A 27865-nucleotide genomic window follows, 5' to 3' on the forward strand; every position below is an offset into this window, starting at 1 on the left:
TTATTTATTTCAAACTTTAGAGTCATGTCTGTACAGATTAGACACCGGGGCATGTTTGTGTTAGTCTGCTTCATTTTCCCCACCCCCTGCGTCTCTGTATTATCTTTTTTGGGCTGCAGGGATTGGTTTATATTTCTGGATTTGGTGGGCTTCCTTGTCCCCATGTCCCGCCTCTTTGCAGTTTGAGTGACCACTTCCTGCTTCGTCTGTCCACAAGTTAAAAAAAAAAGGAAAAAAATGGCAAAACTAGTAAATATGTATACATTTTTAAGAAGCTGTGCTAACATTTAAATGCGTTCTTTGCGTGTATATGATTTTAAAATGTTGACATTTCGATTTTAATGATAAAATACTCTAGTCAGAAAAATAAATTATACATAACCTGAATTTGTATGTGTGCTTCTTGGCTTGAATTAATTAAAACAAGATGTGTCTGTTTTCTATATCCTTTTGAAATACAGAATATAAAAAATATATGAACGAGATGAACCATATTAGCTTAGGATAGGAAACCATAAAAGAGTCACACCCAGATTTCCATTTCAAGTAGCTTTTGTATTTTTACTGCAACAAAAATTGCACCCAGGTTAGAAAGGAAGAAACAGTTACAAATAGAGGCCAAACTTTTACAAAATGTGTGATTGAGGCTTGGACACAAAAGTAGAGTAGTGGTATGTTTGGTAAAAAGGAGGAATTAACAAAAAGCAATAATGACGGTACCATTGAAGTCAAGGCCAGAAGCTGTGACTTTTGTCCAAAGGCTTCGCAGTCAGGCAGGGCACAAAGGTAAAAACGATTACAGCACAAACACCGAAAATGTTCCAGGAGATTCCGACAACTGGAGGGAGGGGGGATTAAAACATTAAGGTGGAATTTCATGGTTATTATGGTTCCCCCCCTTTCAGTCATTTTGAGACAGCAATTGACAGACGGGTTAACGTTTTAGTCCAGTGTTTCCCAAGGGGGTATTTTTTCTTTTTGGGAGCGGAGGGCCTCTGCAGCCATCCCTCATGTCTTTGGAGCAGAGGCCTGCCAGGGAAACACCAAGCCAGTGTGTTGCATCCTGTTAACTGATCTAACAGCATGCAGCAGCAAGGCCAAGGCTGCTACTGATGGCTTATTTATTCACTGGCACAGAGAGGAAAGGATTACATCAAAATAATACATAGAAAATCAAAAAGGAAAGGTCCAGTCTGAGGAAAACTATACAAAAGGAGAAAAATCCACTAGGATGCAGATCTTGCAGCCCAGATCCATTTTTTTTGGTACTGCAAACATTTATATCCAAAGAACAAAACCACAACCACACTCAAGCATATGGAATAATTCAACCAAAGCCATACAGACACGTTTACCGCCTACACAGCCTCACATGTACTTGTTAAGGCTCTAAATGTTACTGTAGTGAAAGGGAGGAAGCAAAAGGAGACTTTAGGCTCATTCTCCTCGTGTTGTTACTTTATGGCACGAATGGCTGCAAATACTTCAAAAAGCACCAATACAAAATAGACAGCAACACAGTTTCATCTGTCGGCAAACGATCGGTGACGACTGATCAATAAAGTAAAAAAAAAAAAAAGGACGGTTTTTCTCTATTTCTAAAGCTGAGAACAGAAAAACCAACTGGAAATGTTTTCAAAGGCAAGTTAAGCTAATTGTCACAGCAAATGACTTAAATTCAGATTAAATCAAATATTGGAGGCCAGTTTTATGATGGTGTTAAGTGATAAGGGGGCAAAAAAATTAAATATGTAAGACATGGTTAATTCAAAGATGATTGATGTAGAGTTGGTCCACAGCCTAATTAGGGCTAAGATGACAATGTTCATATATAGTTACGGCTTTCTGACAAACATCCTCACTGTTTCCTTTGAGTCCATCATTGAAACCACAGGAATAAGCGAGTGGGACAGTAATGTGGCGTCATCCTACGCTGCTCCTCTTCATCACACCCCACCCATCAGGCACATCTCAGAGGGTCAAAGTTCGTATCGGTTTCCCATTGAGGCGCTACCTCTGAACAATGTCACTGATCTCTTTGACAGACGACAGCAGCTTACTAAAGTCCTGCTGCGCGTTAGCGCCCCCTGTAGCCGAAGGACAGATCTGGAGCTCGCGCAAACTGCTCTCGAGCTTGGTGATGGCCTCGCGAAAAGCGAACTTGTTCCTCATCTGCTGGATGGAGTCGACGTAGCTCACGCAGTATTTGGACAGGTTCTTCCCGGCCTCCAGCACGCCGTTGTGGCTTCCCGTTTGCTCCGATATGCGGGAGATGGCCGTGCGGAGCAGCTCGGCTCCCTCCAGGACCATCTCACGGGTCACTGCTGAATAGGGTGTGCGCTCGCTGCCTTGGCGCGGGGTGGTTTTGCGGAGGGAGGATCGGGTTCTTGCAATAGGGGTGAAAGCTGATATGTTCTGATCGGCAGGCGGGCCGCCTCCCTGGATTTGGCTGGAAAGAGAACTGGTCACAGAATTAGCGGATGCTGAGGCTTTTAGAGTTGGAGGTTTAGAGCCCAAAGGCCCCTTTTTGGATCCCTCGCTGATGGGCGAGCGGGATTGGTCACTAGCAGCAGATGTATGGGGGGGGTCTGTAAAGGAAGGAAGGCCTTTAGCTTTCACGTCTGAAGGGGAAGATGAAGGGGATGATGAGGGGAATTCTTGAGTCGGGCTCCGGGGGATTTTGCCCGATTTAAGTCCGGTGGGTGGTGGTGGTGGAGCGGGCTTTGGCTTCTGTATCTTACTTCTATCCCTGAATGATGAGGGTTCCACAGTATGCTTGTTCCTGCGGGCCCTACACTCCTCGCCTGCTGCCCCCAAGGCAGGAAGAATGTTAGCCTTCAGAAGTTCTGCCTGGAGGGCGCAGGTCTTGGAGGCCTCCTGCCCGCTCACTCCTGGTCTCTTGACCACTTTAGGTGTCGATGCTTGTGGACTGGAACCAGGGCTGGGATCAGTGTCTTTACCCAGGAAGGAAGTGGAAACATCTGGCGATGTGTTAAGACGTGGAGGGGGGGTCAGGGTGCCCGTTCGACGGGCGTTCTCTCCTTTCTGCTCATTGGTCCTCTTTCGCGGTAAAGCAGGCTTCCCTCCTAATGTGCTGGAGTCAAAGTGACGCTGGCCCAAATCTCGGGGTAATGTCACAGACTTCCATTCGGTGCCGTCTCGACCGTTGGACACGATGGGGGACCAGAGGAAACGGTTGGAACTGGAAAGACCGTCCTCCTCACTGGGTGGCGTCGTAGCCGGCTTGCTCCCCGGGCCTGGCACTGCAGGGGGGCCCTTCTTACGAGGGAACAAAGGTCCTGGGTAGCTGGGAGTCCCGCTGTTGATCCCTCCGGCACCGTTGTTACCTCCCAAGAACTTTGAGGATTCGACACCATGCGTGGTGTCATTCAGAGACAAAGATGTACCATTGTTGAAGTTGTCACTGTCTCGTAGATCAGGAGTCACTCCTCTCCTTTCAATAGTTATATCTGCCTCTCTGAAAGAGGAGCTTCGCTTGGGTGGAGCTGGAGCGTTCCTTTTCTTTATCTTGATGCGGCTGAGAAAACTATTGCCTCGGGTTTTGTCCTTGTCTTTGGGGATTAGGCGGTCATCTTCATTTAGGTTATTGTCCAGCAGAGGGCGCTCTTTCCTTGGTAGCATTGGTGATGACACACCCACCTCCAGTTCAACAGGGTCTGAGGAGCAGAATAAAGGGCGAGATTTTATGTAACAGATTATAAAACCAAAGGATTATGGGTGGTTCTCTACGGAAACCGAGAGCGGTCGTTTCCCTCAGATACTTTTTCCACTGTTAAGTTAATTTTTTCATTATCTTAAGATAACACAAGCTGTTTTCTCGTCATAACGAGATGATTGGATTTATAAGTATAAGTCAGGGCAGCCAATGTGAAATTTTTTAAATAATCCTGTTTTTAACTTTTAGGTAACGAGACGACGTTGTTGGTTTGATGATTTGCTTCCACTTCTGATTCATAAGCAGTTAGACCTATGCCTCCGGCGCCTTAGCGCCTAGTGTTACTTCTGTAACAGGTATAAGATGCATTAACCCCCAAAATGAGTCCAGATTAAAGTTTTTCATTAAAAAGCAGAGTTGTTTCTACTTTAACCCATGCAATCCAATTATCCACCACGACCTGACAATCAATGAAAAGAAATAGAAAAACTTATTATTTGCGCACAAGCGGTACCCCAACTTCATACTATGGTTACCGCAGGCATGGATGGACTGGAAATCCAGGGCTGTTGGCCAGCCTCGTTCATTATTCATACAGGTTAATCATCTCGTTATCTCAATAAATCAACAACTGTTTTCTTGTGATAACGAGATAGGTATGTCATTATCTCGAGAAAGCAAAGAAAAAAAAAAAGCAGAGTATGACCGCTCTCGGCTTCCATAGTTCTCTAACGGTTTACCAAAGCATATCTATAAAGTGAGCCTGGCTAACTCATGTTTATGCCTTCACCCCCCTTTAGTCTGATGACCTGAAGGAGATTCAGGTGCAGGTAATTTAATAAATTGTACTGAAATACCAACCTAAACATTAATATAGCAAATTAAATTGAGAAAAACTTAAACCTTGATTTTAAAAATACCAAAAATTATGATCAACAATTAAAAGTAATTTAAATAAACAATTTAAATTTAATTACTTTAGTAATGCGTTTTAAAACATTTTATTTGGGTAAGAAATTTGACAGGATTGATTTCTCAAGAAAACTTGAATGTCAGTAAGAAAGAAACCAATAAGAAAATGCAGTTAGTGTGACCTATATCTCTATTTAAGTTAAATAAAAACTGAAAAGAATAAAGGAATGAAATTATTTTGTGGCTTAATGAATAACCAACAAGCATGAAGAGCACAGACTGTGGCTGTAACCCACCCGGACTGTCTCTGTTCCGGTTTTCCATGTTCTTATGGAGCGTCCTGGTTTTGGTCGGCAGTTCTGGAGCCTGTTGGATGGAGCCTAAAGTTGTCTTCTTCCCCTTCTTTCCCAACTCCTTTTCAACTTCTATTATTTGGCAATAAAAAAAAAGAAAAAACATGAAGTATTAGGCTTTGAAAAGCAAACAACAGAGGATCACCAGGGCTTAAGATAATGGAGAAGGCAGCACTGACCATCAGAGATGCTGGACTCCTGGAACATGGTTTCGAAGGCCTGATGTGTTTCAGCAAATGATGGCCGTTCTAAAGGGTTCCACCGCCAACCTGAGAGAAAGGAATCGGAAACCTCAGATAGAATTTTTTTTTTTATAAAATCAGGTTTATGGTGTTCTTGTCGTACTCACAGGCTCTCATGAGTTCATAGACCTTCTCAGGACAGCCTTCTGGTCGTTCCATTCGATAGTCTCTTTGCAGCAGCTCGTAGACCTGGGACAAGTCAATGCCAGGGTAAGGAGACATGCCATAAGTGGCGATCTCCCACAGCAGCACCCCAAACGCTAACAAAAAAAAATAAAAAAAATCATTATACTATAGATGATTCATTCCAAAGTAACAACATAGGTAAATGAACCTACCCCAGACATCAGACTTTATGGAGAATGTGTTATAGGCCAGACTCTCAGGAGCAGTCCACTTGATGGGGAACTTGGCACCAGCGTGAGCCGTATATGTATCTCCGGTCATTAACCTGCTCAAGCCAAAGTCTGCAACCTTCACCAGGTGGTTCTCCCCAACCAAACAGTTCCGGGCTGCCAAGTCCCTGCACAATAGAACCAACAAAGAACCAGAAGCTGTTTTAGAGAAGGAAATGAAAACAATCCTTAAACTAAAGAATAACGGCAGGCAACATGCTGCAAATAAACTGAAAGTTGAAAACAGATTTCCGTCCTCTGTTCTGCTTTGGAGCTGGATTTCAACATATGTTTGGCTCAGTACAGAGTCACAAGCTGAGTCCTGAAAGGCTCCAGAATTTAAGTGCAGTTTCCAAACATTAAATACATAAATCATTGCATGCAGTTTCTAAAAGAGCGTGTTAAAGATGCCAGGACTATTACAACAATGAACTCTCTGTGATGCAATAAGATAAAGAATAACTTCTTTATTTAGTACTTTACCAATGCTCTTTTTTTCTTTCCTTTTTGATTGTGATGCAGCTAAAAACAACTCCAGACAGTGGTACTCAGATTATAGGCACCTGTGTATAAAGTTCTTCTTCTCCAAGTACTCCATGGCAGATGAGATCTGTGTGGCCATGTAGAGCAGCACCACAGCGTTGACCTCCTCTTTGTTGCAATCCCTCAGGTAGTCCAGCAGGTTCCCATGGGTCATGAACTCTGTGATGATGTAAAACGGTGGCTCGCGTGTGCAAACACCTGGGAGGATAGAAATCAGCATTGAATCTGGTTTAACGTTTTCCTACAGAAATTTCAAAAATGTACGCCTGCCACATCTAAAACATTATTTAAGTCTTTCTAGGACTGGAAAATAGAGCTGATATAAACCACATACTTCTAAATTTTGTTTGATACCATATAATTTTAATAGATATTAAAAGAAAAATGTAAAAAGCCTCATGGATTACACAGAATGACCACAACAAATGTCAGTACTAGTTTATGACAATCCTACAATGTAGCATTTAAACTAGACAATTCCCCAAAATGTCAGTCAGCGTAATCAGAAGTTTCATATTACTGTTATTATTAAAATTATATTGTGTGATGTTATACTAATATGAAATTACTGTTCAAACCTATTTCTTTCCTGTTGAATCTTTACTAGAATTCGCAGAGTTTGTTCCAAATCTGAAATGGATATTTATGGTTTTCTCCCTTTGTGCTTCTTTTCCATAAAAGCAAAACAAGGTTGACGGTTTGCTCCAAGTTAGCCGCAGATCTCTGCAGCTTCTCAGAATATCTAATCCTTCTGGAGAGCTTCTCTGGTTAATAATCTTAATGCAGACCCTTTCAGTTCAGGTTAACATCCATTATTTATTTATTATTTTAATTGATGAATTCATTGCTTCTAAGTGAGACATTCAAAACCGTGGATATCTCTCTATCCCAATCTTTCTGGTGTGATGCTCTGTCTTCATGTTCGTAGCATTTTCTAGCACGCATCTATGGTCTTCAAGCACAACTGAAGCTAAACGGAGATTAAAACACCCATAAGTTTAATAAAACCATGAAGGAACTGGTTAAATTTTAGTTTAGGATCATTGTACCTAAAACAGCAGGCTGACTTCCTGCCGTGTTTGTGCGTTTACAAATGCACAACAATCTATCTTGTACTACTCCCTCCATAACAATATGAAAAAGACACAAAATGGGCCAACCAATCATGTTGCAGCATTATGGATTAAGGCGGGACATGTATATGTGTTGAAAGCAAGAGGTGCTGAGCCCATAGCGGAACCAAAATAAACATCTTTCCATCAGTATCTATGATTATAGGTTTGAAAGAGAAACATAAAAGCTTCCGCTCTTGTTGTTTCTCATGGCATCTGCTGCCATTTCATCTGTTACGCTGATTGGCTAAAACCAATCTGGTTCTAGGTGTTGCTTCTAATCAGCTCAGAAAGCTCCTGAATGTTAGTGGTACACATTATTAATCTGGATTACCAGGTTACATTCAACCCTCCGCTTCACAATTGTCTACTGTGTTGTGTTGGTCTATCAGTGTCACACTTCAGTCTGCTTCAGTAACAATGTGGACATGTTAGCTGGTTAACTGATTTCTAAACGCACCTAATAGCTGCACCAGGTTGGGATGTTTAATCTCCTTCATAACTGCAGCCTCCTTAAGAAACTCCTCCACCTCCATTGTGTCCTCCTATAAGTTTGTTGCAAAAAATAAAAAATGAAGTTAGAAATTAGGTGTAGTTCCACCTCTGTGACAGCAGATGGCGGCATTATTCAGCCTAATCCAACATTTCTATCTGATAACCTCCTAATATTTGATGCTTGAGATTGTTTCTTCTCACCTTAAGTGTTTTGACAGCCACAGTGAGGTTATACTTCTTCCAGACACCTTCATACACCTCCCCATACTGGCCCCCTCCCAGTTTGTGTTTCATGGTGATGTCAGTTCGCTCCATTTCCCACTTGTCGTAGTTGGGAGAAACTCCATAGATGGTGGGTTTGTTGCGCTTTGGTGCCGGGTAATGCAGTGTGGTGATGAGGCCGTCCTGCACGGTGGAGTGGTGGTGCACCAGCTCCGCCAGCGTGTTGAAACGGCTCTCTGACGACACGTAGAGCTGAGTGGGAGGAACATTTTTTTTACATCTGAGTGCAGGGATGTGCTTATTTTTTAAAGCCAGAACAAAAGGCAGTTATGTAACGTAAAGAAAATATTTTAGAAAAAGAAAATGAAAGTAGACTTGAACTTCATCAAGTTTCTTTACTCTATACCAGCAGCTAAACACACTGAGTGGAAACATTGGGTGAAGCTGGAAACAGTTATATCTGGAAAAGTTAGATTGTGCTTCGTTCCAAGCTTTGAAAGACATTCATCAGGAAGTTGGTGGACAGACATGTTTTGGTCAGGGCTCAGCGGACAGACTTTTCCATTATTCCACTGTTGCATAATACTAAAAATAGTATCCTTGAGCATGACTTGAGTGCATAAATTAAGGGAATACAGAGGAACAAAAAAAACACATTAAACTGCCAACCTGAGTGGCTGATGATGTAATCTTCAGTTACTGGGGAAATCCATCATGGCAGATCTCTCATTTTCAGCTCAGAGAGATGAAGGAAAACCTTGTGCATGTGCCCTATTCTCTCCATCAGTGCATTTTTTGAGCATACATGCTTTGCTACACTTGCATGTCTCAATAAGGGGGTAAGAATCAGAGTCAGGCTTTGTGTTTTTGCTGCTCCATACATGAAGCGCGGTCGTGGTCAGAGGTATTTTGGTCATGAAGCCAGCTCACCTCTCCTCGTCACAGAAAGGAGGATGATACAGGCTGAAAATTTTCTTTTTCCACCCAGAGATCCGTCGAGCAATTCATTTCCCAAAAAAATACCCTGAGATTTCCCAAACAAATTTAACAAATGTACACCATATACTCTATTTAATTAGACAAAATGGAGCTTCCTGTTTCTTTTTGTTTTCTCTTCATAGGACTTTCATTTCCAGAGGCTTTTAGCAAGTCTTTTTTCACTCTAGTGACAGCCTTCCATACTAAAGGAAGCTGTTAGCAATACATGTAAGTCCTTAGTTATGGTCCATTTACTGCCTGAAAATTACACTTTCAGCTTCTCTGGCCAACCGCAGATCAGATATTATTCTATTCTAAATGCCAACATCTGGGTGCATCTTAAAACAGACGCAAATAATGAAAGCATTGATTTGAGCTTTCTTTGTGAGGTAATAATCTTTTGAATGTGGTTGTTATGAGAGGCGTTTGACGTTTAGAAAGTACAGGAGGGAGAGGTAAAGGACAGGACTGAGCAAGCAGGAGGCTGTTAAATCTTTCCTTTGTAAAAACTAAGTCGCTGTAAAAAGATCACTGTTTTTTGTTGTGACTGAGACCTGCTAGAAGAATAGCAATCACGTATTGAGCTTCCAGCTTGCATTGATTCTGACCAGTGTGAGGGTGAAAGGCATTAAAGCATTATGTCAGGCAGGGACATGTTAGATTTTAGGTGCTTTTTGTCGATAGTGCTATGAATCGAGGACTTTTTTACCTCCTTAGAGATTTATTCTGTTTTTGCGTTGTTTCAACACACTTTCTTTTTGGGAGGAAGCTGATTTCAATAACAAACAAATGTAAATAACAATTATTTTACTTACGGAAATGAATACCATTATTTCATTTCAGCCACACTATGGGACTTTTTAGTACTGACACTTCTGATTGGATTTAAATCCAAACTTTGAATGCGCAGGGCTCTATACGGTTGTAGTGCATGTGTTTCCACTGGTGCCCACCTTGCCATCTGAAGCAGTGTTAATCCTGTAATGGTAGACTCTCCCCTCATACCGCAGGGAGATGGACCTTTGTCCGGGGCTGCTCTCGCTCTCCCGGACCAGGAAGCTCCCGTTGATCCCCGAACTAAGCAGATACTCTGCGGCGTTGCGTGACACGGGGCCGTGGTACCAGCTGTGCTTCTCCAGGCTGTTGACTGGAGTGATGTAGTTGGACGGCACCCAACCTTGGCCATTTTTGGTCTGTGCCTCGCACCACTCCCCGTTGTGGTTGTAACCCAGCACACGCAACTTCTCCCCTGTTCAATCAGAAAGAGTAAAAAGGATAAAAAATATTGTACAAAATATGTTAAGATGAAGTCTGTTAAAGAGAAATTTTAATATTCTTGAGAAAACAGTGGAGTTGCTGGAAAACAAAGATGGAGGTTGTTCTTTTTTGCATCAGCAGAATAAAACGATTGCGTTATCTGATCTCCTGGCCAAACAAACCCTGATGCAACAGTGCACTTAAAGTTATGTTTTGTTAGAGACCTTCTTTGTTTACTCAAATGGCTACATTCCCTCCTTCCTTCCTCCATTTGTCTCTGTGATCCATCTGCAGCATTGTTTCACTGGAAGCTCAGTAGGAAAAAAAAATGTCAGAGAATTGTCAGGAAGTGAAATGAGGACAAAGAGTGTAGGAGAGAGGACTTAACACGGAGATTACTGGCAGTACTGAACCTCACGGACCAGTTATCTCTAACAGAGGGACTGATTGTTCTTCGGAAGACCAATACAAATGATAAACACAGGCAAACATTACTTAATCTATTATCACCAGGGTTCCTAAACACATTTTCTGTAAAACCCACAGCTTTCCAGAATTGGTTTTAAATTCATTCTAAAGTATGTTTTATTTTAGTTCAGCAGGAATGTCTTCCTGAGAACCTGCACTGACCAACTGTCTCCCATTTCCCCTCACATCCCAGTCCTCAAGGAAGGAACCAGCTCAGGGTTAAATGACTCCAGCACTGTTGCCATTACATCTGTGGTCATGAACTCCTCTGAGCAGCGGGGTGTTAAGGCATCTGAGGGACATCACAGGCAAACTGCAGGATCCCCTTTAATTTGCTCACTGGGGAAACAACTCGGAGCTCTGCTTCGTCCGGGACCACTTTAACCACCCAGGAACATCCGCCAGGATCCTGTTTGTGGACTTTGTTTTGAAGTGAGATGGTCCGCACAAGGACACTGTTCCCAAGAGGTTCAAGCAGGTTCTGTTATCTATTTTTTCCACTGTTCTAACATCTGTGTGATTTTTGCCGTCCAGAAAGCAGGACGGGTCCAAACTGTGACAGATAATTTGGCATGCAGAGTCTAACGTCTAACCTTCCCACTTCTAGGACCTGTACAGGTTTAGGGGTTTAAAAAAGGGGAGCTCAAATCACTGAGGACCCCATAAACAGATTTTACCTTCAGGTCGGAGCTACAGAGCCCTGTTTGTGAAAACGAGCTCTCTTTCCCAGTGTTGTCACTGATGAACACTTGACGGTCACTGTTAAATATGCCTATGTCAAAGCAACACCATGCATATTTTTACTTCTTAAAAATCATTGTTTACTTACCAAAAAAATAGAATTTTTTTCTATGAATCTGCATTTAAAATTTCAACTGATAGCAAAGTGAATCAGGTCAAATTCCTTGATATTCCAAGATTTTTTTCATACCAATCCAGACCTGAAGCAACTGAATCAAATTCCATACTTTTCTTTCTAGGTCTGAAAATAAAAACTCTGCAGTTTAAAAACACAAATCACACTGACCTTTAGTAATGCTAAGGGTGTTGTCACCACTTGCTACAAAGTCATAGAGTGCAACAAACAAGTTGGGGTCATTCTCGCTCGGTCCGGCCAACAGGTTCTCTTTGGAGTTCCAGCGAGCCGCTTCTGACAGACCCTGAGCCTCAAAATCTGGTCTCTGGAGAGCTTCTAGAAAAATACACAGAAAAAGAAATTATTCAGTCAAAATATTTACAAATATGAACAAATGCATGAAGAATTAACAGCAAAATAACAGCTGGAAAATATTTAGATCTGTATATTAAGCTATAATCTTGTGAACCCTCTTGGATAATGCCCAGAAAACACTCCTTTAATGTGCTTTTTCATCTTTTCTGCATCAGTCTCAGCTTCCCTCAAGTGTTTAGCCTTCTAAGAAAATCCCTAGCTGAGATGCTTCTATAGGATTAAACCTAATCTTGCCATCTTTAGTGTCTGTGAAACATGTAATTTCCTGAATTGTCCGTACTCGCTTAGAAGTTTCTGTAGGATCTACATTAAGCCATTGATATCACTTCAGACCATGAGCGTAAGACTTCACAAAGAGTTTCCTGGGAATATATAAAGTGGATCAGCATTAATTTCCTCATTAAGGTCACGTTCAGTAAAATGCTATAGATCATATTAATGTTAAAATCAACAAAACTATTGGATAACTAAAAAAATGAGAGAAAAAGGCTGACCACAGATTAGAAAGACACCCCACTGAACTGGTGTTCATTACCAACATGAGCAGTATAAGGCAGGGTTTTCGTCTTATAGTACTATGACTACGCAATTCACTACTTTTGCTCCTTAGCTTAACAACTCTGATGCTACACAGGACCCTGTAAGCATTAAAACGGGTTATAAACTATTGAAATCCTGGTTTTTCATTCCATTTATCATCAAATACAAACACACTGAAAAGAAACAGTCAGTCAATGAAAAAAGGACAATGGAAACCTAAGATTCAAGTACATTTTAGAGTATTGTAGAAATAATGGACACTTATAGGAGACAGCCTTCATGAAGTCTTTGTTCTTTATACATCCAGATCTTTGATCGGACTGATATTAAAAATAAAATTGGGGTAAAGAAACCAGCCACAAAACTGTCATTCTTTTTTATCCCCTAAACCTCATCAATGACAGAAAATCTACATGAAATCATTGCATTTCCTTCCCTATAGCAGAAATCAGAGACACTGGAATATACTTCTGTTTAACTTATACATATAAAAACATATTATTTTTCTTTTTCACTGGGAAAAAAGCGTTTGTTTTTTTTGACAAAACAGCTTTTAGTGAGTGTTCTGTTCAACGTGCAGCTGTTTTAGATCACATCGATCTCTTACTGATTAAAATCTTTATTTTTTTACTCATTTCCAAACCGTATTAATAAAGGATGTTCTTGGCCACTGCTCATCTATTGCATGATTTGACATTACTCAAGACATTGCATAAACCCAGATCATTGCCTTGTCATTACCTCTGCAACACAAAGGATTTATTGAAATGACTGCAAAAGCAACATATTTAGCAAAAAAGTCTAAGTGGAGGATCTTGTAGATGGGATTGTAGTTTATTGTGATTCTATAAGCTCACATACAGCTGGTTTAACATTAAGCTGTGAGAGCAATTTTTACTCTAAAGTATGTTGCCATCTGATAAGACCTGGGTTTCTAAGATGTAGGAAATAAACACTAACATGCTGCACTAAATCTAATATAAATGGGAAAGTGAAGAGCCAAACAGTTTATCACAAGACATTGTTGACAAGTCACAGGAATCTCTGGTTTGGCTTAACGACCTAAACCCATTAGGAGCATTTTTTTTTTATTAACTTTGAGGAAAACACCAAATATTTTCTCAGAATCTAAACTCCGATCTGAGGGGGGTTAGATTTCTTAATCTAAGGCTATAATTTTTCAATATACGAAATAACTGATATTCCAAAAAAAAAAAAGAAAATTGAAAAAAAAACCACTGGACTTTGTTTCCAAGTTTGAAGACGTTTCCCTTCCCATCCAGAAATTACATAATTCTGTAAGAAAGTTTTAACGACAGATGAGGCCAGAGATGGTGTTTTATAGAAGAAGACAAGCAGTAAAATAGATGTAGATCCAGGATTAGGGACGACTACGGTACTATAAGCATTGCTGTGCATTAGGGTTGTCAAGAGTATCGATACTAAAAAAAAGTATCGATACTGAAACGTTGTATCCGGATACAATACTCATTTTCAAAAGTATCGAGTACCAGTCGCACCTAAACAGTCATTCATCTAAAGTGCAGAATAGAGGAAAATGCACTTTCTGAACACTGTGATCGAATAATTCTGTGCACTTTTCAGTTTCAGCTGCAACAAACAGTTGCAGCTGCTGAGAATTATTTTTGTTTCTTAACCGGTTTGGCTAGTGTCATTGTTATGTGTGCAAAGCATAGCCAAGTAAGGAAAACTTAATTTTAATTTTGTAAGTTTTTTATCAAGCTTGCTAAATACTGTGCACAGAAAACAACCTCAAAATGTTGTTCTTATTGTTTATTGTATTTATTTATTTATTGTATTTTAATTATTAATCAAAATATTTCAGTTGAAATTTTATCCTTGTGGTATCGAAAATGGTATCGAGTATCGAATATTTTCCTTAGTATCGGTATCGAGTTGAAAAATTTAGTATCGTGACAACCCTACTGTGCATGCCAGCAGCCGTGATCATACAAATACACGTAAAAGGCTTCAAATACTGCTGCTTTTTATGCAAGGACTTGCAGATGCATTCTGGCCCAAATAAAAGAGACATGAGGAAGAAAAAATTCAGTGAAAAATGAAATTCACAGAGTAAACCAGAGAGGAAACGAAAGGGGGCAATTAGTGATCAGACTAAAGCTCTGCATAGCTGCAAGTAGGAAGAAATGACAGCATGAATTGGAGTCATATCTGAGGTGTGTGTCTAAATGATTAAATGAGAGTGAAGCTTGTAAAGAATTCACAGCCATGACTGCACTGTACTGAAGTAAAAGTGAGGCAAGAGATTATGCAGAAAAAGTTTTAATTTAAAGGATTAAGAAACTCAAGAGCTTACTTGGGAGTCCTCCACTGCTGTAACTCCAAAAACAATATTTATTATTTAAGGTTAGTAAGAATAACCCAAAAAATGTCCATATATTTCCTTTGCATTAGATAAAACATTGTCAAATATTGTGCAGTTTGGCGTCCAATTGCCTAAATGGGACTATTTATTTACAGACAACTGTTGTAACAGAGTTGATTTGATAGGACACCTTGCTTAAAGACACCTATTCAGCTCTAACCTTAAACGGTACCCATATCTGGAGTTTACAACATTGTAATAGACTTGGTAGAATGCTAAGCATCATAGGATACGTTAAAGACCCATTTGTGCCCAACTTTAAGTTACTGACTGACCAAATTCTGGGGACGGCTCTTAATACTTTACCTCAATCTTTCAATGTGATGTTCTTTCCTTCTTGTGAAATCTACCTGTCCCTCCAATGGCAACAACTCTAAACTTTAAAAGTCTTGAACAGATCCCAGGTGTTTCAATAATCCCAAATTTTTTCCTTCATTAAAATCAAAAACACAATTTTCATTCCATCTGATGAGAGGACATCTGTTCAAAATAGAAGCCTTTTCCCTGAAAGGAATGACACCAGCTTCAGCTAGCACCCTAACGCTCCTGGCCTAAAACATGCTAACATTGCGTCCTGCAAGCTGGATTGTTACGAGATCTGTGTTTTCAGTCTAACAACAATGCAAACTTGAAAGACTCCTGCTAATACGGCCGTCTCATAACAACCAGCGCGTCGGACCAATGACTTGCCAGAAGTGTTTTTTGTAGGAATAACAATAGTCAGAAGGGCCTTGCCAGGGGATTAGAAACATGGCTACGCTGGAGGACTCACCTGTCCATACCACAGTTGACTCTGTTTTAACCAAAGTAGCAACAATTTCCTGCTTAAAAAAGGAGCAAAGAGAAGCACTTTGTGCATTTGTAGATGGGAAAGATGTCTTTGCTTTTCTTCCTGAAGGATTTGGAAAAAGTTTGAATTATCAGCTTACTCTGCTTGTTGTGAAAACGTCAGGATTTGCTGCTTCGATTGAATGAATTATAAAAAAATTATGGAAGGCTGGTACTAGCTAGCACGTCAACCCAACTATTCGAAGTATTGTACTAAATATCCCTCCTTTTCATGAACAGACTGAACGGCAGCCACCCCAGATTGATAACGTAGAACTCAACTCAGTTCTACACATATTAATGTGGCTACTGCCAGGTTAGATACTGCATACACAGTTCCTAGCAAGATTTTCAGCTCTAGTGTAAAGAACAAATTAAATTACTGAATTGAAATAAGGTGACCTCTATGGAAAATCTATTAATTCCATAGTGAAACTTCTCTTAGCAGCAGGAACTGCACACTTATTAGATGGGTGCATCAGTCAGTTCTTTCAGTTGGCCTATTCAACCCCTAATATTTCCACCTCCATCCCCCTTTCTGGATCCGGCCAGGTGCAAGGCATTAAAACCAGAGGTCATGTTCTAAAGTCAAGCTGCTGTTTCAGAATTTATTTTAAAATGGCCTCAATTTCTATCATGCAAACATCTAAAAACAGCGGTTAGTAGATAATTTGTTAAAGACATACTAAACCTTAATTAAATCGGGTTTTGAACGAACAATAGGCCTATAAGGCAGACCTCATGATAACATGCTCATTTAATGATGAGTGATATTTTATGTCTTAATCAAATTTGGAAATACTCTACCTACTTCCCTTTTTCCATCAGACAAACGTTGTTGGGTTTCTAATTAGGGATGTATTCCGATCACTGGCTTTTCTTTAATATTCTTAGTAAAAAATGACCAAAGATTGTCAGTTGGGAGCAATAGAGGCTGGAGTACAACGTATTCTATCCCCAAAACCAGAAAAGAGTCTTGAAATAATGCTAAACAAATACAATGGTCTGCAGCCAACCTTAAGAGGGTCTACCCTAAGAGTGATCTACAGGACCACATTTTCCTCCATTGTTTTGTAACAATTTTTGCAAATTGTTCTTTTAAAAGGTGATGCTTACGGTTTAGGTATGCTTCGTTTTGTACGAAAATATGTGTTGAAATTTCTGGTTGTTGACAATACACCAATAAAACCAAAGCATTGAAGAGGTTGTTTGACCAATTTGCAATTTAAATGCAATTGAAGAAAAGGTGATTGTCAAATTGCAGAGGTACTCAATTCTGGTCTGATTACATTTCACGAGTCTGAGAAAAAAAAAATTCTTACTCCAGCCCTTTAATTAGGGTAATATGTTTAAAGTGGGTTTGCTTCCACAAAAAAAGCAAATATCGTTCCTGCAAGCATGCAGATCTATGCATACCAGTAGAAGTGAGCACTTTTCCAAATGAAGGTTACAGTAAAGTCCTGCAGCAACGGACTCTGGATTATCAAAAAATTAAAACCTGGAGTAAAACATCTACACGCTTGACATTCGTTCAAAGGAAATTAAAATCACAATATTGGGTAAAAATAATCACAATTTTAAATTTTGCCAAAATGGTTCAACCCGATCTTATCCATGTTAACTACATGACGGTTCAACATTTTCGCTATCATCATACTTGTATTGTAGTTTGAACAAATGAATGAAACCTTCAGGCATCAGGAAAACTATACCCAGATCAACTAGACTCATGAAGGCCCACATTTCTCCTCTTGATATGTTGTTTAACTATTTTCATTTTTTAGCAATTCCCACAAAGAAGCCATATATTTGAGGTGTTGCTTTAACATAAACCCACAGGTATGCCCAGGTTAGCTCTAGTATTGCAAAACAAACAGAAAAGAAACGTTTAAGGCCATTTGGACCTTTCAAAATTGTTAAAGGAATTGTACTCTTACTTGTTGTGTAAAAAAGTATTATTGACACTTCTGCTGCACAGTAAAAAAAGGAATTAATGATTAAAACCAAGGAACTAAACTGGTTCCACATCTAAACAAACTCTAGTAAAACACTTTTAGACAATGGACATGGATGCAATGGACCTTCCCATTGTATTTATTGGATTAGACTAAGAAGGGAATAATTAGACAGGAAGTCAATGACGGAGAGCAGGAAACAACTAAAAAGGAAAATAAATGTGTGTAGAAAAAAATCGATCATTGAATTATTTACTATATGACCATAAGTGTTGAAAGTCTGCCAATCAGAAGAAATCATACCACGAAAAAAGGTTGTCCTGCTTCAGGATCTTAATTCAGGGGGAATATTTTGAGATTTGATGTTCCACCTTTATTATTGAAGACTTTCCCCCTGTCCATTGCATCATTATGAAAATCACAGGCACTTAATCTGAACGCATTAAAACATTTATGTCAATAAGTCTTTCTAAACATGTATAGGCAAACTGAAAACTAATGAAGCAATAAAGTACAACAATGAAGCGAAAAGCGCAGACCGAGATTAGATCCCCCTCCCCTCCTAAACAAGAGTTAAGTGGGACATGGCCAGGAGTCAGGTTTCCTTGTATTCTTTTCGCTGTCTTTTTTCCCACTTTTTTTTTCCTCTGTAGCCAGCCAGAGTGTCTGGCCTCTTTCACCCTCCCCTGTGCTTAACTCTGTGCTTACCCTCCCCACTCTTTAGTTTCCACATCTCAGAAGTCATCGTTAAGCCTTAATGTTGCAAAACCTTTTCTTGTTATTTACTCTTTAGCTCCGTCTGTCTACCTTTTGTCACCTTTCGAAATAAAATCTGCTTTAAATATCTGCAAAGCGAATTCTAAAACATAGTTAAAAGATAATTATGGTTTTCTTACCTTCCAAGTAACAGCTGGAGGATGACGAGAGACCTTTCTTAGATTTACACCCCACCAATTTTAGGCATATCTCCAACATTTTCATCTGCTTTTTTTCCCCCCTCCTTCCAGCTGAAATTAAGATAGCTTGATTAATTAAACGTCACTTCAGCGTTTCTGTCTACATCTGTCCCAAAGATAGACGAGCTCCAGTTAAGATTTGCTTTTGCTTTTCTCAGGTGGTTCCAGCTGCTGAAAAATCCTTCTTAACTTCACTTTCCTTTTCACAAGCAAAGTCTACAAACTTTTTCTTCTCGTCTCCATGTTTTTTTTTTCCCGCTGCCTCGTTGAATTTAGGGCTTTTAGCTACCTCCGCTTAAGAGAAAAAAAACCAAAATAGAAATCCAGAAAAGCAGGTTGTATCCAGATTATGGATAGGTTTATAGAAATGCCAGTTAAGCGGGTGTTAGGGTAGTCTGAGCCTTGCCATTCCTCTCTCTTGTCCCCAGTGTGAGCGGCTATCCGAAGCACAGGGACCACTCGTGCTACAGCAGCCAACAAAGGGCCTCTTTCAAGCTCTCCCTGCTCCACTCAATGACATCAGCTGAGCCCTCCCACCTCCAAAAAGTAGGAGGAAGAGACCGCTACACCACACACACACACACACACACACACACACACACACACACACACACACACACACACACACACACACACACACACACACTTCGAGAAGATCACCAACATCTCTCAGGCATCCACACGTTATATCAGCTTTTATTGTAATGGCTACAAACCTTTTAACTCTTATTACCCATGTAGTTTAAATTCTGAAAACATCTGAAACAATTTTCCTTTAAAGTCAAACTGTGACTAAAATATGCTCCTCCTCCAACTTTTCAAACCCTTCCCCCTCCCTGTCTTTCTACCATTCTCTGTCCTCTATCATGTTCTCTATCATGTTCCCTCTCTATCTCCACTCTGAAATGTTTACAGGTTAACGAATCATTTCTGGAAACAGGACTGTGCCGTCACAGTCATAACTTCAGCTCTCAACTAAAACTAACATTTACTCATTCTTCCTGCACTACACATCTTTTTTTTATTCTAAACGGGAGTTAAAGAGACCATCTGAACACATCCAACTGACAATTAGAACATTATTTTATTTTTTGTTATCTAAATAAATGTGATTGCATTAGTGACCCTGAGTGGAGGGAGCAGAAATCTACTTAGCAAGCTGCATAAAACCAAATATATAGATTAGCAGTTAAATATTGACATACTAGTGGAACTCTACCTCTTTAACAAACATGGTACTTTCCTCTAGACATGGGCAGTCACTTGTTTATCAGAGAAAATCTAATAAAAATGGTGATTTTTTTTCTTTCCATTATCAACTGATAACATTTAAAGAGATGTCAATATAAATTGGTTTATTCTTACAACTTTTGTTTCACCTTTTGTTCAATGCAAGCATCAGTAGAGCCACTTTGCCACTAAAAGCCCAGATTTTCAAAATCGGGACCGGCTAACAACCAGCTTTTGGCTCTTTTCGCATTTGACAAGCTGTGTTTCTGATGACGGCATCACGCTGATGTAGACAGTGCGATGGAAATCAGGGAAGTAAATAATGGAGGGCAACATGGACAGGAGCCAGAGCGTAGTAAGTGTGCTTTATTGTTTCCCTCTGGTATTTTTCCACATCCCTTTCATCAGCACTGTACCATGTTTATCGAATGTAAACAGAGCTGTTTCGGCCTGCTAAATAAGAAGCGACTGGCTTGGTGTGTCTGTACGTTGTGCTCAATGGTGTCATGTTATTTAGAGGGTCAACCCGGGTCTAGTGTTCCCACAACATGCCAATCAGAGTCGAGGCGATTTTAACGCAGTTCACTTGCCAAGTCATTTGACCCGAGTAGACACGCGACAATGAGCTGTTCCCACTGCCACTAAAAGCCGTTTTTTCCCCGGGTTTAAACAGGTTTTTTGGTCAGTGGGAAAGGGATAGGAGTATGATTTAACCAATTTCAATAGTTTTGACCTCTTTGATTAAACACTTCCCGACTCGATGAAGCTAGTATGTTAGAGGATTAGGGTCACTGGATTTTTTTTATTTTATTTTAATATGGTAAAACTTCAGAGATTTAAGTCAGAATTCTGAATTTTTTCCCATATTAAACAAAAAAAAAAAAAAAAAAAAAAATCGGTTACTTTATTTTTTCCAGTGGTCCTAATCATCTTCCGTATCCTGATGTCCTGAAGCAGTACATTTAATTTATTAGGTAAATTTACTTTTATAGCAGTGCAGCACTATGAAGCTGTGGCTGCATGTTAAGATATATAGCAAAAGGTAAATATGTTTAAATTTCCACTCTAATCATCTTAATAAAAACGACTAAATAGTTAAATGACGTAAATCTTTAACGACGTATTCCCGTGTTTCCCGAAGACGAGGGCTGTGTAAAAAATCTCTGCCCTGATCACTATTAAGGGCGCTATGTGTTCCAAGGTCTAGTGGATCAAAAAGTAGTGTACTTTTTCCCACAATGCACCAAGAAAAGTGGAGATCATCCATGGTTACCAGATGAGCATATCCTGGAATGCTTTTCGCAGAGAGGTCTCCTCGCACAGCATTATGGGATTGGCTGTCACTACCGGACGGCGGCGACAAATAACTATGGTGCAGGCACCGTGCAAGAGAGGCAGAGTCACATGACCAACAGGAGGCGAAAAGTAGTGATCATTTGTCTGAACGGTCAGTTAACTGAGAATACTATAAAGTCTGCAATATAGTCCCTGCTCTTTTTAGTGATTGAGGGATCTAGGGGTTAGGGCGGGTGTTCAGACACAGCTCTGGTTTTACTTTCTTTAGATGTTTCAGAAAGAGTTTTTTCAGCACTATATACGCTGTGTGTCTTTTCATTCATTGCATGCATGTGGAATACCTTATATATGGTCAAAAAAAAAAAAAGAAAGAAAGAAAAGAAAAAGGATAAAACAAAAATGAAATAAACTAAGCAAACAAGGTGCCATAATTTAAAAAAGCCTTTGTATGAAACCGTAGTGAGCTACAGCCATAGAAACTTGAGAAAGTCATAGGAAATGACTAGACCGCTTTAAAGTAAATTGTTTCATTACAGAATAAACATGTTGTGTTGGACGGAAAGGATTGCTATTTATATTTGATTCTGTTCATTTAATATATGTTTCACATTTTATTAATACAAAATGCAAGGAGAAAAAAAAAGGCTACATAGTTTAAAAAAAAGATTGAATTGTGCTCTGTGCTTCTACAATGCATACGAAATGTGTTTTCGCTACCAACTGCATGAACAAAGCCTAAAATATCAAGTGTGGTTCATCGGGAAACTAACTAACTTTTAAACAAAAATGGGGAAAATACACTCACCGGCCACTTTATTAGGTACACCTGTCCAAATGGTCGTTAACACTTAATTTCTAAGCAGCCAATCACATGGCGGCAACTCAGTGCATTTAGGCATGTAGATATGGTCAAGACAATCTCCTGCAGTTCAAACCGAGCATCAGTATGGGGAAGAAAGGTGATTTGAGTGACTTTGAATGTGGCATGATTGTTGGTGCCAGAAGGGCTGGTCTGAGTATTTCAGAAACTGCTGATCTACTGGGATTTTCACGCACAACCATCTCTAGGGTTTACAGAGAATGGTCCGAAAAAGAAAAAACATCCAGTGAGCGGCAGTTCTGTGGGCGGAAATGCCTTGTTGATGCCAGAGGTCAGAGGAGAATGGCCAGACTTGTTCGAGCTGATAGAAGGGCAACAGTGACTCAAATAACCACCCGTTACAACCAAGGTGGGCAGAAGAGCATCTCTGAACGCACAGTACGTCGAACTTTGAGGCAGATGGGCTACAGCAGCAGAAGACCACACCGGGTGCCACTCCTTTCAGCTAAGAACAGGAAACTGAGGCTACAATTTGCACAAGCTCATCAAAATTGGACAATAGAAGATTGGAAAAACGTTGCCTGGTCTGATGAGTGTCGATTTCTGCTGCGACATTCGGATGGTAGGGTCAGAATTTGGCGTCTACAACATGAAAGCATGGATCCATCCTGCCTTGTATCAACGGTTCAGGCTGGTGGTGTCATGGTGTGGGGAATATTTTCTTGGCACTCTTTGGGCCCCTTGGTACCAATTGAGCCTCGTTGCAACGCCACAGCCTACCTGAGTATTGTTGCTGACCATGTCCATCCCTTTATGACCACAATGTACCCAACTTCTGATGGCTACTTTCAGCAGGATAATGCGCCATGTCATAAAGCTGGAATCATCTCAGACTGGTTTCTTGAACATGACAATGAGTTCACTGTACTCAAATGGCCTCCACAGTCACCAGATCTCAATCCAATAGAACATCTTTGGGATGTGGTGGAACGGGAGATTCGCATCATGGATGTGCAGCCGACAAATCTGCGGCAACTGTGTGATGCCATCATGTCAATATGGACCAAACTCCCTGAGGAATGCTTCCAGCACCTTGTTGAATCTATGCCACGAAGAACTGAGGCAGTTCTGAAGGCAAAAGGGGGTCCAACCCGTTACTAGCATGGGGTACCTAATAAAGTGGCCGGTGAGTGTATAAAGTGTTTCAAATACGGGTTCTGGTAACAACCATTAAACCTCTGTATTAAAAAGCATTTTTCAATACACTTGGTTTGCATCACTATTTTCTAATTCATGTTTGATTTCTTGATAATAGCAATCCACCTTACTGAATGTGAAGGACGGTACAATAACCCAAAGGTAAAATACCATAGAGTCCCAAAGATTCCAACATTTGTAAATCTAGTGCTTTTTGGTGTGTGTGTGTGTGTGTGTGTTTTAGTCCACTTCCAGTTGGTCTCTGTTATATAGTCAACATAAACGGCCAGTGATGGTGATTAAAGTTAATCCTGCTAACTTTATGACAAAGGCAGCTGCCTTTCACAAAGTCTGGTAATGATTTTCCAGTAAACGGATTTCTGAGATAAGTCACATCAATGACTGCTGGGTACAAAATGACAAAAAGTAAATATTAGCCCTGTCCTTGCTTCATTGGATTCCAAATAAACAAAGCTGCAAGCAACTATTTTGGGGGAAAGCTGGTTTACCCAGTAAAGAAAACTCAAAATGATAATATTTGAGTATCCTGGATATTAAAAATTTAGAGAACACACACATTTTTTTTTTTGTGGTTTATTCCCAAAATGTTTTTTTTCTTCCTTCTAACACAACTGTGAACCATTCAGCAAGAGAGAGAAAGCACATCACTTTAACCAGATAAAATAAAAGCTAAATCAGTTCACATTTCCGTCTTTTATCATCTGCCCTGGAACACTGTCGGTTTGAAAATGTCCGATAACTATAAAATAATCTAAAAGTTAAGATAAAGCTAGATAGTTGGTAGGCAGACAGTTCAGTTTTAGTGATGTTAGCCACACGTGTGATGCTGCCTCTGCTCCAACTTTAATAGTAAAAGAGAATTCACTCCAGGTCTGCTAGAAAAACAATAATTTCCATATATTTCTGTATAAGAGCTCTGAACAGACAAATTTAAACTTTTACATAAAAAAAAATCAAGACTTTAAACCAAAAGGCAAACACACAAAACCAACGATATACCTTATATTAAGCAGTGTAATGACAGCCTATTCAAAAAAATAAGATAAAAACTGAAAGGACGTAAAAACTGGATGCTTGAATACGAGATATTTGTTCTAGAGTATCAAAAAATCTTTATCAAAATAACAAAAAAATATATCATATGCAAGGAAACAGGTTGAGCAGCCAATCAAACTACGGTATAGAGTCTGTGTGCGACAACATAAAAGGCTTGATATCATGTTGGATATTTGCAGATTAGCCATCACAGGAATCTGTCAACATGGCATTAGTAGGACTTCTAGCATTCTCACTATGCAAACCCCTCTACCCCCACCCCCCTCACTTCAGTGTTGGTATGGCAAACATTTGCCTACTTCTCATCCACCACCCCAAAACACCAATTATAAAGAAATGCAGGCTTCCTCAAACTCAGAAGGAAGGCCTATTAACTTACCGCAGCCACATAGTGTTGGGGAAGATGAGAGGATGAGGGCAAGAGAGGAGAGGCCATAAAAAAAATGGAGGCAAGAGGAAAAAAGGTTGCAGATGGAGAGGCACGAAGCACATTGTTTGGATATGAGCTCATAGCAGAACAGCTCGAGTGCTATACTGTGCACTAATGGTAACGGTTAGCTGACGTACATCCACCCACGACATGGTTGCTCCTGCTTTCTTTCTCTCTCCTCCTGGACTCTTTCCTCCAAACCTTACTGATATACTAGTACGCTGGTACAATGACTGATGTTTTCTGACTTTACATTTCACAGCTAAGAAAGTATTAGACTTGGCATGTAAGAATAAAAACACAATCGCACTGACAGTGGTAAAATGGTGCCTGCTCACACTCAACACAAATCCTGCCCATCAATTATGTGGAAAGGAGTTATTATAGTAACACTTAAACCAAACAAGCTTTCTAATAACAGAGCGTGGAAAAGGCCAGGGGGCCGAAAGCTGTTCCTGATGCTTTTTCCCCCCTATATAAAAAATTTGATATAACTTTTTTTTTTTTTTTTTTTTACCTCACTAAATTTCAAACTATCAGTGAAAGTCAAGAGTAAAGGGGGAAAAAAGGACAGTCAGGAAGCAGGTATTGCGTGGATGTTTGCACATGTGGCTGTTTACTTGGCTCTCTAGTGACTGCAGCCGGGGTGTCTGAGGCATGCAGACCAGCAGATGAAGCTGGGGGACTTAGATTTCCTTCTAATTTGCCACTTAGTGTAGTCTACAGGGAGGCTTGGACATTTAAGAAGCTTAAGTTTAAGAATTAAGATTCTTCTGACAATGATCACAGATGCTGAGGGGTCTTTTTAGTGAAACCTTCAAGTACATTTAAAGTAATTATTTTACATATTCAATAATGGAGTTGAGTAGCAGTTAAAGTACGGATTATTCTCCATAAGGATATTACATGTAGGGATACAAGTTATATATTAATGAATAGAAGTTAATTGATTTTATTCATTGACAAATGTTAGACCTACAAGCGCCCATTTTCTTAAAAATCTGACATTTATCTTTTGTATCAAAGTGATATTTTCTTAACATCATGGAATAAATATTTTTTCATAACATGTTCAATTATAAAAAACACATTGTTATATTTTTATAATTTATTCTGCCAGCTGTATTTAATACTGACTGAATTAACTTTAGTAGATATAAAACTTATTAAGAATACCGTATATTAAAAAACTACAACGGAGTATTAGGGCAAAGCTAAAGATTTTTTTTTTTCGAGAATAAAGTCGTAAAAAATATAATATAGTCGCAATGACAATAGTCATAAAATCATAAGCATAAAGTTGTCTTTTATGACAAATTTTACAAGAAGCACTTTCTTCCCTAAAATGAGGATCGGTTTGACATATAATGAAATATTTTTGCATCCCAGCATCAACTTAGGCAGTATGTCAAATTGGACTCAGGTTGATGTTTGGTGGTGTTGAAAGGCCGTCATATGCTGGTCGGAGCTCAAAGCTTTCTTTCTGAAACGGGTTGTGGTATGATGACTTCATTCTCGTTATTTTTTAAACTTTATTCTTATAATATTCCGACTTTATTCTAGTAATGTTACAACTTCATTCTCGAAACAAAAATAATCTCTAGCCTGGCCCTAATACCCCGTTGTACAAAGACAACAACCTATCATATTGCTGAATATTAAAAATTGCTGATTAAAAAGTGGTGAAACGTCTATTTGCCACTTTATTTCAAGTGGATGCAACCATTGATGTAGCTCTCTGTTCTTAGTGTAATCCAGCATCCAGACTTGGACTTAGACATCCTTTATTGTCATTTTGTATACAAATTGTGTATATAAAACAAAATTTCATTTTGTACAGCTTCCGAACTTTTCCATTCCATAAAGTGTGGCAGTGATCAAATGTAAACAGTGTAGGAGAAAAAACATGGTGCAAGAAAGCATTGATATGGAAGTTCAGGGGATTAATATATATGGTGCAAATATGCAGTATTTTGGTTTGGTGTTATCAGTGTGATGCAGAGTCTGTGACATGATTTAAAGTTAATCAACAGTTTGATGGCAGTGGGGAAGAAGCTGTTTCGGAATCTGCTGAACCTGCACTAAATACTGCAAAGACTCTTCCCAGAGGGCAGCAGGGAGAACAGTCCATAATGGCGGTGTAAGGGGTCATTGATTATGTTACGGGCTAGGGAGACACACAGACACTTTAAATGGGGGGTTGTGGTTGCTCTCAGATGTTAAACTTGTCTCCACAAAAGCTTTCACCATATACTTTGCTAGTTGCTAGCATGACTTTTTACTATAACGCTGCAAACGTTTTGCATAAAGCCTTTTACTTTTCTATCACCACAGCCTTACCTAAGCACAGCAGAGTGGTAACGCCGCTCTGCCTGCAGATTTCAGTTCTTTTAAAATAAATTGTCATAAAAGTTTACATGTTTTAAATGAGCTGGTTCATCAGAGTCCTGTCTGAACATCTCAATTCATCCTTTCAAAATTGAACTTTGTGTTTATAACATATTTTTTAACCGGTATATAATATCAAACTTACGAATCCAATCTGACATTGCAGGTACTTTTTTATTTTATCATTTCATTATTTCATTAAAATAATTCTGATTGCAGTAAGGTCCCAGACTGAATGCTGGAGGGAAAAAAGCACCTCAGCATTTATCCCTTAGGAAGGTATTCCAACAGAATCTTTGTCCTTAGTTGCTGCACCTCAGTTCTATTCAACCAGACAGAAGAACGACGACATATCAACTTTTCCATTTCTTACAGAGATATAGCAGCTTTTAAGAATTGGCCAATATTGACAATGAACTTCTCCAATAACCCCAATTGGTGTCGGCTGGGGTCTCGCCCTGGCTGTTTCATGATCTGACTGTGGCGGGTCCTGGGCTGGGATGGGTCATATACTGGGGGTAATCTGGACACGGCGCCCTATGGTAGGGGGCCGGCTGTCTGCGTGGGTGGGGGCCCTGTGTTCAATAACATCTGCACCCCGTCCCTGCACCTCTTTTTTTCCAGGGACTGGCTCCCCCATCTCAGGTAAGCAACATCCTTTAATAATTAGGAATGTTGCTTATCTCTCTAGGTATAATTCTGTGATTTAGCAGTACAAAAAGTTACACAGAAAACTAACAGAAAAATACAGACAAACAGCCCTTTTGCACATTTTTCTGCTATCAACTTTAAATGGTAGGAAATGTTATCTATATGCCTTGTGAAAGACCCGGCCTGAGTATCCGCCTGAGCAAAAA

At 39.7% G+C, this 27865-nt stretch overlaps 1 protein-coding gene across 2 annotated transcripts in view; it reads right to left on the reverse strand.

Annotated features, from left to right (window-relative positions):
- Nucleotides 1–534: 534 nt before the first annotated feature.
- abl1 (c-abl oncogene 1, non-receptor tyrosine kinase) overlaps nucleotides 535–27865 on the reverse strand; it is a 50341-nt gene continuing 23010 nt past the window's right edge. The window contains exons 1-11 of one of the 2 annotated variants that reach the window (XM_038282046.1): nucleotides 18511–19085; nucleotides 11681–11845; nucleotides 9882–10177; nucleotides 7930–8202; nucleotides 7694–7778; nucleotides 6142–6319; nucleotides 5522–5706; nucleotides 5291–5443; nucleotides 5121–5210; nucleotides 4885–5013; nucleotides 535–3677 (exon numbers count right to left, since the gene is read on the reverse strand). In XM_038282046.1, the coding sequence (XP_038137974.1) occupies nucleotides 2011–3677; nucleotides 4885–5013; nucleotides 5121–5210; nucleotides 5291–5443; nucleotides 5522–5706; nucleotides 6142–6319; nucleotides 7694–7778; nucleotides 7930–8202; nucleotides 9882–10177; nucleotides 11681–11845; nucleotides 18511–18595 (3306 nt within the window). In that variant the 5' untranslated portion in view covers nucleotides 18596–19085 and the 3' untranslated portion in view covers nucleotides 535–2010. Of the gene's footprint in view, nucleotides 3678–4884; nucleotides 5014–5120; nucleotides 5211–5290; nucleotides 5444–5521; nucleotides 5707–6141; nucleotides 6320–7693; nucleotides 7779–7929; nucleotides 8203–9881; nucleotides 10178–11680; nucleotides 11846–18510; nucleotides 19086–27865 lie in introns of those variants that run through there. The other variant, XM_038282045.1, reaches the window with a different exon arrangement.

The sequence above is a fragment of the Cyprinodon tularosa genome, unplaced genomic scaffold, assembly GCF_016077235.1.
Source record: "Cyprinodon tularosa strain WSP-4 unplaced genomic scaffold, ASM1607723v1 ctg179, whole genome shotgun sequence".
In the NCBI taxonomy this organism is placed as follows: domain Eukaryota; kingdom Metazoa; phylum Chordata; class Actinopteri; order Cyprinodontiformes; family Cyprinodontidae; genus Cyprinodon; species Cyprinodon tularosa.